The sequence below is a fragment of the Gallinula chloropus genome, assembly GCF_964237585.1.
Source record: "Gallinula chloropus genome assembly, chromosome: 29".
NCBI classification, from domain to species: domain Eukaryota; kingdom Metazoa; phylum Chordata; class Aves; order Gruiformes; family Rallidae; genus Gallinula; species Gallinula chloropus.
Genome location: NC_140114.1, coordinates 5,030,709 through 5,042,330, shown reverse-complemented (window position 1 = coordinate 5,042,330; position 11,622 = coordinate 5,030,709). Strand labels below are relative to the sequence as shown.

General features: G+C 52.1%; 1 protein-coding gene across 1 annotated transcript; it reads left to right on the top strand.

The window, feature by feature from the left end:
- Positions 1-653: 653 nt before the first annotated feature.
- Positions 654-1,580, top strand: LOC311202188 (olfactory receptor 14A16-like; the record flags this gene model as incomplete). The annotated part of the gene is made up of 1 exon (XM_084276726.1): positions 654-1,580. The coding sequence occupies one exon, from the start codon at positions 654-656 to the stop codon at positions 1,578-1,580; it is 927 nt and encodes a 308-aa protein (XP_084132852.1).
- Between the last annotated feature and the right edge of the window lie 10,042 nt (positions 1,581-11,622).

Sequence of the window (11,622 nt, the reverse complement as noted above, 5' to 3'; positions counted from 1 at the left end):
CCCTGGCTGGGAGCGGGGAGCTGAGATCCTCCTTGGGTAGGATGAGACTGCAGGGGGGCTTTGGAGCTCTGCCCTGCGAGACTGGATTCCTCAGCTCTCTGTGGGGTCCAGTTTCTTCTACAGGGAACAGCAGGGTGTGATGACAGAGCGTCCAGCACAGGGCAGCTGAGAGCAGGGCTGATGGACAGAGCAGCTCTCCCCACTCTGCACTCAGGGGAAGGTTTCACTGGCACTGCAGCAGCAATGTCAGGGAGTTCTGACAGAAGAAACACTCCTCAGATACAGGCAGGAGAAAACCAAAGCTCCAAAGCTCTGCTCTGCCCTCGCGTCGGATTGGAGTGACAGTGCTGAAAAGCTCATTCCTATCCACAGGGGATTTAGTCTGAGATCACACCATCCTTCTATTTACTGACTGCTGCCAGGCAGGACTGTTTTCCAGAGACCAGAGCCAACCCTCCTCCCAGCAGTGGCACACTGAATCCAGCACATTGCAGACCTCCCAAAAGAGACCTAACAAAACTCCTCCTGAATACAGAGAGTCAATCTGAGAGTGTTCCCTAAGAGTTGGAAGATTTTTTTGACCGAGAAGTGTTCCCTAACTTCTCACTGTGGCTTTTCCTCCTTGGACAGGTCTCCACACTTGATGGCGGCAGATGTCCAACAGCAGCAGCTCCATCAGCCAGTTCCTCCTCCTGACCTTCGCAGACACTCGGGAGCTGCAGCTCCTGCACTTCTTTTTCTTCCTGGGCATCTACCTGGCTGCTTTTCTTGGAAATGGCCTCATCATCATCACCATAGCCTGTTACAACAGCCTCCACACCCCCATGTACTTCTTCCTCCTCAACCTCTCTATTGTGGACCTTGGCTACATTTCCACTACGGTTCCCAAATCCATGGCCAATTCCTTGTGGGACACCAGGGCCATTTCCTACACAGGATGTGTGGCTCAACTCTTTTTCTTTGTATGTTTGATCTCAACAGAGCTCTTTCTTCTCACTGTCATGGCCTATGACCGCTACGTTGCCATCTGCCACCCCCTGCACTACGGGACCCTCCTGGGCAGCAGAGCTTGTGTCCACATGGCAGCAGCTGCCTGGGGCAGTGGGTTTCTCTATTCTGTGCTGCACACAGCCAATACATTTTCACTGCCCCTCTGCAAGGGCAATGCCGTTGACCAGTTCTTCTGTGAAATCCCCCAGATCCTCAAGCTCTCCTGCTCAGATGCCTACCTCAGGGAAACTGGACTCATTTTGGTGACTACCTGTTTAGGTTTTGGCTGTTTTGTGTTCATTGTGGTGTCCTATGTGCAGATCTTCAGGGCCGTTCTGAGGATCCCCTCGCAGCAGGGACAGCACAAAGCCTTTTCCACCTGCCTCCCTCACCTGGCTGTGGTCTCCTTGTTCCTTAGCACTGCCTTCTTTGCCCACCTGAAGCCCCCCTCCATGTCCTCCCTATTTCTGGACCTGTTAGCATCATTTCTTTACTCAGTGTTTCCACCAGCAGTGAACCCCCTCATCTACAGCATGAGGAACCAGGAGCTTAAGGATGCCATGTGGAAACTGATGACTGGATGTTTCTAAGCTGCTCATCTTTGGCATATTACTGGCCATGGAACTCACATTAGGACCAGTCTGTATTTAGTATGAATTTTGGTGGTTGTTTTGTCTTCTCAGTAGCCTAGATACATGTATGCACTTCACTTTTCTCAGCAGATTTCCACCTCTGCTTGCTCTTTGGTCATTTTGATGCTGCTCAGCTCTCCAGTGTCTTCCGAGACTTGGAAACTTGCCGTCTTTCAGATGTCTAATAAACAGTTCTCTCAGAAGTTCAGTGTGTTGATAAGTGACCTTTCTATTTATCTGAACAAAAGTTGGTTTGGAAAGAATCTCCTCTGAAAGCTGACCCCCTTCATATGCTGCAGGATGAGCATGAGCCAGCAATGTGCCCTCCTGGCTAAGAAGGGCAATGGCATCCTGGGGTGTATTAGAAGGGGTGTGTTCAGTAGTGTCCTGGTTTTGGTCAGGATGGAGTTAACTTCTTTTGTAGCAGCAGATGGAATGCTGTGTTTGGGTGTTAAAATGAAAGCAGTGCTGATAACACCCTGATGGTTTTAGTTGTGCTCAAGCAGTGAAGGACTTTCTCAGCTCTTCATATTTCTCTATTCAAGAGAAAGGAGGGGTGAAGCCAGGACAGGTGACCCAACTGGCCAAAGAGAGTATTCCAGGCCAATTACGTCCTGCCCAGGATATCGGGGGCTGACGGGAGGAAGAACAGGGGCGGCTCTGGGATGCGCGGTTCTTGGGGGACGGTCGGGATCTGGGACGGCTCTGGGTGACACGGCCTGAGCTGTGGGTTCGGTGAGAAACTGCATTGTGTATCAACAGCTTCAAAGATTTTTGCTTTGAAGTCCTGTTTTGGGCGCTCCCCACATCCCTGGGGTCGGTGCCAATTTTCCATGTCCCCTCCCCCTTGTTCTGCTCCCCGCACTCCCCAATTTCCTTCCACACTCCAAAATCCTCAGCCTCTGCCAAGAGTCCTGGGACTGGCTGCTGAATCCCGGGGGGAAAGTTGGCTGGAGGAGCCCCCCCTCCCCCTTCCCCACTGAGGGAGGGAGATTGAGAAACATGGAGGGGGGAAAGGGAGGGAGCTGGGGCAGGATGGGGTGTCAGGACTGGTTTGGGGCCAAATTGGTGGCTGGGTTGTCCCTGCTGAGGTATGTACAGGGGGCCTGGAAGGGGCCAGGGTGAAGATGGTATCAAGGGGGGTTTGGGGGTCAAGGTCAAGGGATTCATGGTGCACTGGTAGCCCCTGTTTGGGTTCTGGTAGCCCCCAGCAATGTATGTATGGGGATGGAGGGAGGGCAGGTCTGGGCAGTTTCAAGCAGGACACTTCTCAGTGCTGGGATTTGGGGTTAGGAGTTGGGGGGGACCGAGCCCTTTCCCCCCCGAGCCGGGGGGAGGAGACTGGAGGGGGAACCTGCCCAGGGGCCGGGCCGCTGGCCGCTCCCACCCACCTGCGTCCCCCGGGCCGCGGAGGCTGCGGTGGGTGAGCGGAGAGAGAGAGGAGAGAGCCGCCCCTCTCCTGCCCGGGCTCTGCCTCCCCAGACAGGCGGCGGGAGGAGCCAATGGAGGGGCTGCCCCGCACAGCCCTGGGAGGGGCGGCCGGGCAGGGCCGGGCAAGCGGGGGGCAGAGCCGGGGAGGGACGGCCCAGCCCAGCCCAGCTCCGCCCAGACAGGCAGCGGTCGGAGCCAATGGTGGGGCTGCCCCGCACGCTGGTGGGAGGGGCCGGGCCGTGCCGGGCGCGGCACAGGACGGGTGCGATCCCGCCGCAGGCTGCCGGTGCCTCTGTCTGGATGGCTGCTGCGGACCCTCGGCGGCCTCTTCGCCTCCGTCCGCCGCGCCCCCCGCACCGTCCCCAGCCGCGCCGCCGCTGCAGAGGCTGCCCCCCAGGCCAGCGATCCGCCCCGAGGCCGCACGGCCGCCCGAGGGCCTCGCCCCATCCCTGAGGCCCCGCGGCCTCCCGGGTGCGGCCTGCAGGACCTCTCCTCGGCGTTCGAGCCCAGGGCGGGACCTTCCCGAGAAGGTCCATGGAGAACCCACCCCCCTCCTTCCCCCCCGGTGGCTTTTCCGTCTGGGAAGCGGGGAGTTGGGAAAGAAATGGGCCCTGGGAGCATGCGTGGGGCAGGAGCAGAGGGCTGTGTGTGTGTGTGTGTGAGGGGGAGCAGCGGCTGGGGGGGAGTCCCGGTGTAGGGCGTGTGGAGACATGGGGATGCCTTCCCAGGGCTGAACCGGTGCCGGCGTCCCGGAGCTCCCAGTCACAGATGGTGGGTGGTGGCGAGGTTGGAAGGGACCTTAGACATCCATCTTGTTCCAGCCCCCTGCTATGGGCAGCGGTGGCCATGCCGTGCCTGTGGCTTCTGTGTCCCTGAGGAGAAGGAGCGTCTTGTGGAGAGAGACACCGGCTGCACCAGTAGTAGTTCCCAGTGACAGGGCAGGAAGGTGCCTGTGCAGGCGCTGCTGGCTGTCCTGTCATGATGGGAGCGGGAGACCCGGTTTCCCTCAGCGACCCCTCGCTGGGAATGGCGGGCGAAGCGGTACCAGGGAAGCCGCGTCAGGTGCTCCAGCTGCTCTCCCGCTGCAAAGGGGTTTTCCAGCAGCGCTGGCTGGGATGGGCCGTAAGGTGGCAAAGGTGTTCCCAGGTCCCCTGTGGGAGTCCTTGCACGGAGCTCTCAGCCACAGGCTGGTCGTTATTTCAGCCCCTTGAGGTTTTCCCAGGGTAGAAAGAGAAAAAACTGCGGGTGTGGGTGGTGAGACCCCTGGGGAGAGAAACTCAGCGTTGTACACAGGGGCATTGCCCCGCTGAAGGGCAGTGTGTGGCTTGGGGGGGGGGGGGATGTTAACCTGTGCAGAGTAGAAAAAACCCTGTTCAATGTTAGCCAAAGCCATGTGTTTGGTGCTGGGAACAAGCATAACACATGAAGAAGCATTAAGAGAAGGGAATTACCCCACTGTAGTGGGATAATTAGCAGTGCCGTGGCTGGGAGAGGCAGGGGATGCCCTGCGGTGGCTGTGTGTGTGTCTGAGATGATCCTGATGGGGCTTGGAAGGGGAACTACAGCAATTAGCTCTGGAAGTTTTGCTTGTGTGAAGCTCACCCACAGTTGTAAATCCCTGTTCTGTGTGTTCTTTCCTCAGCCCTCAGCAGCCTGCGGAACATCCTGATGGGCAGGAACCTCCAAAGCTACAAGCAGGTGCTGCCCATGACAAAGGTAGTTCACAGCCCTGGTTCTTCTGGGGTTTGGCATCCCTTGGAAAACTGAGGGGTGTCTGAAACTGCAGAAGGGTGTGCAGCTTGGAATGAATCCCACTGCTTTGGGTGGGATCGAGGAGCTGGGCTGCCATGCAAATGGCAATCCTAACCCCTCTTAAGTCACACTGTCACGTGGCCTGCCTTTGTTGTTTAGATGCTGCCATCCCTGAGTATGAAGAGAAGGCTGAAGAGGTTTTTGCTGCTGCGGTGAAGGTACCAGCCAGGGCAGCAAGGAAATGCCAGGCTTTCCTCAGCAATGGCACTCCGGGAGCAGAGTGTGCAGGAGAGGTTAGCAGAGACTTTCCTGAACCTGTGCAGCCTCAGGCTCTTCTTTTCCCTTGACAGCAGGCGCCTCTTGTGTGCTGGGTTTGCCTCGCTCAGGTTTGCGTGCTCTGCTCTGGCACGTGGAGCTGAGGAAGGAGCACCCAAAACACATGACCTTGTGAGAACAATCACCTGTTTCCTCTGGATAAAGCCCTCTCTGCTGGGTTTGGTATCCACCGGACTGGGAGAGGATTCCCATAGGACTTTGGCTCTGTATAAACAAATCCTGAGCTGCTTGACCCCTTAGTTTGGTTGGGAGGTGCAGTGTTTTTCTTACTGCCCCATAGGGTGGGAGGAGTAAGAAACCCTCGTGCTCTATTATTTGTCCCTGAGAGCACCATTGACTCTTTGTTTGTACAAAACCCCTTTCTGAGGGGCTCAGCTCTCCCCGAGCCAGAGCCAGGGCTGAACTCCGGAATGCTGAGGAGCTGCCCAAGGGGCACTGGGCAGGAAGCCTGAGGGGGTTTAATCACTGCACATAAGGGAGCCCCTATTAACAATCAGACCCAAAGGGCAGCGTGCTGGTCAGAGATCCTGCAAAGATCCTTCTCCTGCACTCTGAGCCAGCACATCCCGGTCCCCAAGTCAGACCAGAGCTGCCTACATTTCTGGAAGTTTCCGCTGGCTTGGGCTGGTGTTCAGGTTAAACTCAGGGTGGTGCTTTGTTTGTTTCTGTTCCAGACTCAGGCCCTTTCTGCAGAGCCTGCAGTGAAAAGACCCAGAAGTTCTGTGCTGGAGGAAGAACTGGTGCAGACTGGTAAGGCTGATGTGAAGTCATGAGCTTGTTTCTCCTGCGCTCTTTCTGGCGTGTGGTGCAACTCTCCCCCTCGGCTCATGGATGGGCTGTGGCGGCATCGCCCCGCGGTAGCGTCTGGCAGTGCTGGAGTGGGAACTCAGTCTCTTCCCTGCATCCCTGCGCTGCTGCTGGGTCGGGGCCGGGCGTTTCACTCGGCATCTCAGTCCCGGAGCTGCCATGGATGCAGCCAGCTCCAGCTGCGATACGGCTGCTGACAGCTGGCCAGAAGGAAACTGGTTTGATTGGAGGTGTTAGATCCCCAGAACCCTTGTTGGGTTTGAGTCTGGGGTTCAGCCTGGTGATACCTCGTGCCCAGTGCAACTTGCTGCAGTTGCCAGTGAGAAAATCCAAGGCTGTTCTAAAGTAACAGAACACAGGGAATGTGGGGACGTAGGGGTGTCCTGGTTTCAGTCAGGATGGAGTTAACTTCTTCTGTAGCAGCAGATGGAATGCTGTGTTTGGGAATTAAAATGAAAGCAGTGCTGGTAACACCCTGATGTTTTTAGTTGCTGTCAGACAGTCAAGGACTTTCTCAGCTCTTCGTATTTCTCTATTCATGAGAAAGGAGGGGCAAAGCCAGGACAGGTGACCCAAACTGTCCAAAGAGAGTATTCCATACCAATTACATCCTGCCCAGTATAAAGGGGGGCTGATGGGAAAAAGCCATGCTGGTGTGAAGCTCTTTGGGAACAGAGCGGCGTTGACCCAATAAACAATATTTCAACAATCATTTTGGAGTGGGGTTTTTTCTTTCTTTTCCTTTTATTCTCACAGCTGCTCTAACTCCTTTAAAATCAAAATCGAATCCTACACTAAAACCAAAATAACCTAGAAGTGAAGCTATTTTATTAGGGTGACTGTAACATTTCCCCCTTTGAATGTATTGATAATTATACTCAATACTTTCACATACTCAAATTGTGGCTTCACTGAATGTCAAATTGTCACATGCTGGTGGATCTTTTCACTTGTGCCAAATGCAAACTTTTATTTCCTTTAAAGGTAGATTTCTTCCAATTGAGCATAGTGTAAACCATCCTGAATTCATTTGTGATATATTTTGCCAATTTGCAAATTCTTTCATCAAATTATACTTTAGTTTTACCTGCTATTGATATTTGGTTTGTATTTATTTTCTTATCCAAGCTTGTTCACTTGCTTTTACTTGCCAAGTTACAGGTTTGTCTCTGAGTACTACTTGTTACCTGTGCTGGGTTTGGCAACAGTTTCTCTTTTATTCATGTTTCCACCTTCACAGACTGCAGAGCAAACAGAAAAACAGATTTGTTAATCGTGTTTCAAAGGTAACTTTAAAGTCTCTGGATCTCCAACCACTCTCCAGCTAGTGGGTGTTGCCTTCTTCCCTCTGGTGTAGTGGATCCAAGCCTCTGATTCAGCAATCTTGATTGCAGTAGAGGTGGTTAACAGCACCTGGTAGGGTCTGTTCCACCTTCCTTGTAGAGGTTTTTCATTCCAGGTCTTTATATAGACCTCATCTTCAGGTTGAAAACTGTGTACCAGATTCTGCAGTGTCAGGGGTTGATTCTGCACCACTACACTCTGTGGAGTCTAGCTAGAGCTTTTCCAAGAGAAAGCAAATAATTACACATCTTGTTTTTCTGTCATATGCACGTTTGGATTGGGAGTTTCACATGGCTTTCCACACATTCTCAGGACTCACTGACACTTCACTCCAAGGTTTTCCTCATAACAATACCAGTGGGAGTTCCTGAGGCCCTTTCAATTTGGCTTCCTGACAGATTTTACTAACTTGATTTGTCTTTTCCACTTTCCCACTTGCCTGTGGTCTTCAGGAGGCATGCAAATCCCAGGGCACTCCTAGGATTTTGCACATGTTCTGCACCACTGTGGCCACAAAATGTGGTCCTCTGTCAGATGACATCCCAAAAGGTATTCCAAATCTAGGGCTAATCTCCTGTAGGAGCCAGTTAACTGTTTCTTTGGCTTGATTTGTATGACAGGGAAAGGTTCCTGGCCGTCCAAAAAAAGTGTCAACCTCAATCAAAACATACTTCTAGTATTTAGGTAACTATAAATATAATCAATTTGCCAATAATTTCCTGGATTCACCCCTGATTTTAACTTACCCATTTGAATTCTCTTTTGTACTACTAGATTTTTAAACACCCCTCACACTTTGCTGTTACTGACCTGGCCATTTCTAGCATTCACACTGACACTAGGTGCCTCTTTAGGAACATCACCAGGGTGTCTGCACCCCAGTGGCATTCTTAATGTCTTATCTGCAATATTTCTCCCATGATTAAGGGAGGCAATATGACCTGACTCTCGAGAGTTGTCCACCATCCTTCTGAATCTTTCCTTTTGCTATTTTTATGTTTCCAGTCTGATGTGCTTTACAGAGGAAGGATTGCTGCTTGGAGTGGTTCTTGAACCAACAAGAACTGTAAAATTTCCTTTTGATGCTAAATATTTGGCCCTGGGAGGACAGTAGTCCTCCTTCTTTCCATAGTGCTCCATGGACATGGACTTTTCAAGGTTACATCATCATGTTATGTAAGAGCTACGTGGTATTTCATCCTCCTTCTAGGGGATAGCCAGTGTGTCCCCTTTTGTTCCAACACTGGGACCACCATATGTTGAACACCGACCGTGATGGCTCTTGTCCCTCCTGTAGGCAAGAGGCTCATCCTTTGCTTACCAAGTCCAGTTGCCTGGAAGAGCATCCCACTGGTCTTTCCCAGCTTCCCATTGTCTGGATCAGAACTTCCATAGCCAGATGTTGCCATTCATGGACAAGGAAGTGGTAGTCTCTAGTTAAGCCCAGTAATCCCAAGGCTGGTGCTGTCACCAAGGCTGGTTTTAAGTTTCCAAAAAGCCTTTTGTTGGTTTCTATTACATATAAAAGGGGGAGACTCCTGGCCTTCACACAGTGGTTTGGCTGTTTGGCCATAATGCCTGGTCCAGAGCCGACACCATCCTGCCACTCCCAGAAAGGCTCTGGAACACCACAAATTGCCTCTTTTCAGTCTGTCCCCAGCCTTTGTTGTCCTTGTGAAATCTCCAAGCCCAAATATATTACAGTTTCACTTGCAGGTTGAGCTTTCTTCTTGGATACCTTGTACCTATGAAGTCCCCCAAAGTTTAACAGTCCAATGGTTCCCTGTATCCAGGCTGACTTCTCTTGGGTAGCTGTTAGAATACCATCCAGGTGTTGCAAGAGCAGCTGTTCTGGTCGCAGAATCGCTGTCTCCTCCTTTGTTCAGATCTCCAGTTCCTTTGCTAATTGGCTGCCAAAGTTGGTCAGGCTGTTTTTAAACCCTTGGGGCAGCCGTGTCCAGGTCAGCTGTACCTTGTGCCCTGTGTGTGGACCCTCCCCCTCAAAAGCAAATTATTTATGACTCTTTTTCCAGGTTTATGCAAAAAAGCATCTTTTCAATCAAGCACTGTAAACGACTGATAATGTTCCTTCGGAGCAGTCAACACTGTGTAAGGATTTGTCACTACTGGGTGCAAGGTCCAGCTGCTCTTAGATCCTGTACCAATCTATACCCACCACTTGGCTTTCACACTGGTACAATGGGTGTGTTAGAATTTGATTCATACCCTTCTAAAATCTTATCTTCCAAAAATTTGTTGATCAACCTTTTAATTCCCTGTTTTGCCTCAGGTTTAACAGGGCATTGTTTAATCCTATTGTTAATGCTAACTGGTTTTGCCCTTTCTCATAATGGGTGGCTGGGGGTGGCTGGCCTTAACTCCTGAGTGATGCCCAATTATATTCCACATCAAACACATAAACAATATTTCAACAATTGTTTTTGGATGGGGTTTTTGTTGGTGGTTTTTTTCTTTTCCTTTTTTCCCTTTTTTAAAAAATATTTTTTTTATAAAACCCTTTTAACTTCTTACCTTTACCCAGGCACCCACAGGGGGGTTGGGTTGTGGGGCTTTTTTTTATGCTTTGCTTCTCTCCAGCTGCACCCCTCAGGGGATAACAGAACCTAGGTGCTCTCTAACATAAAGAGCAACTGCTCCACCTCGTCTCCCTAGCCTATCTTTCCTAAAAAGCATGTAGCCATCCATGGTAGCGTGCCAGTCATCCAGGCTGTCCCACCACATCTCTGTGATTGCAATGAGATCGTGGCCCTGTGACCGCACAAAGATCTCCAATTCTTCTTGTTTGTTCCCCATGCTACGTGTGTTTGTATAAAGGCATTTTAGTGGGGCAGCAGATGCAGATATCCCCAACAGCTCACAGCGAGTTTTTCGATAGGGGATGGGCAAAAGAGGCTCCACTGAGGAGTTCACGGGGAAATCCACAGAGTTATCCCTACTCTCATGTGGAGCAACATCCCCAGGTCTGCCATTGTGTTGTTGGCATTTATCTATTTTCACCATCAACTCGTGCTGTGACTCCCAAAGCACCTGCCTTACCCCAGCGGCCTTTGTAATATCCCCTTCCCCCTTCCTAACTAGTTTAAAGCCCTGTCAATGAGCCCTGCCATCTCCTGAGCTAGGATCCGCTTTCCTCTATGGGACAGGCGAGCCCCATTAGCAGTACTCATGTCCGGAGCAGAGTACACCATCCCCTGGTCAAAAAACCCAAATTTCTTGTGCAGGCACCAGCCTTTCAACCACTGATTCAATTCATGAGTTCTCCTGACCCGCTCTGAACCCCACCTCCCACAAGTGGGGATAGAAGAAAATATTATTTGGGCACCCGCCCCCCCCAACAAAGCGCCCTAGGTCACGAAATTCACTCTTGATAGTGCGCAGGCTACACTTTGTGATTGCATCCCTGCCTGCTTGAACTATCAACAGTGGGCAATAATCAGAGTGACTGACCAGCCCTGGTAGCCTTCTGGTAAAATCCCTGACCCTAGCTCCGGGAAGGCAGCACACCTCCCTATGTGTAGGGTCTGGTCTACATATGGGGCCCTCCGTCCCACTGAGGAGGGAATCCCCAACCACAACTACCCTTCTTTCTTGCTTTGCTGAGGCAGTCACAAGGCGTACAGATACTCGCCTCGCTCTGGGCTTTCGCTTCCTCTGAGGTAGAGGGACTGTATTCATCTCCTCACATACCTCCTCTTCAACTTCCAGGGCCCCAAACCTGTTGCATATGGGGACCTGGGGGAGCGGGGTAGGTAGGCGGGGGGAGTGCCTACAGCAGCGAGTAGGGACTGCCTTCCAGACCTCCTCAGGGTTTGGGTCACTCCCATTTACCTGTCTAGGGCAGGGCAGGGGGACCGCCTTCAGTAGTGTGGAATCTTCCTGGCACTCTTCCCTCTTGGATGCCAGGGAGCTACACCACCAGTCAATCTCCATCTCGCATTCCCGAATGGCTTTCAGCCTTTCGAGCTCTTCCCGCTCCCTTTCCCGGGTGGCTTTCAGCCTTATGAGCTCTTCCCGCTCCCTTTCCTGGGTGGCTTTCAGCCTTTCGAGCTCTTCCCGCTCCCTTTCCCGGGTGGCTTTCAGCCTCACGAGCTCATCCGCTAGATTAGCAACTAAGCAGAGGAGGTCATCCACCTGCTCACACCTCACACAGGTGAGGCCCTTGCTTCTTTCCCCTGGCAGCAGGAGACTCAGACATTCCCTGCAGCCAGTGACCTGGACCAAGGCGTCCCTAGGCACATCCCCCATTGGGGTTGCCCCAGATTTGTAGGGGGAAGGTCTCCACCTGGTGGACACCATGGTCCAAATGTAT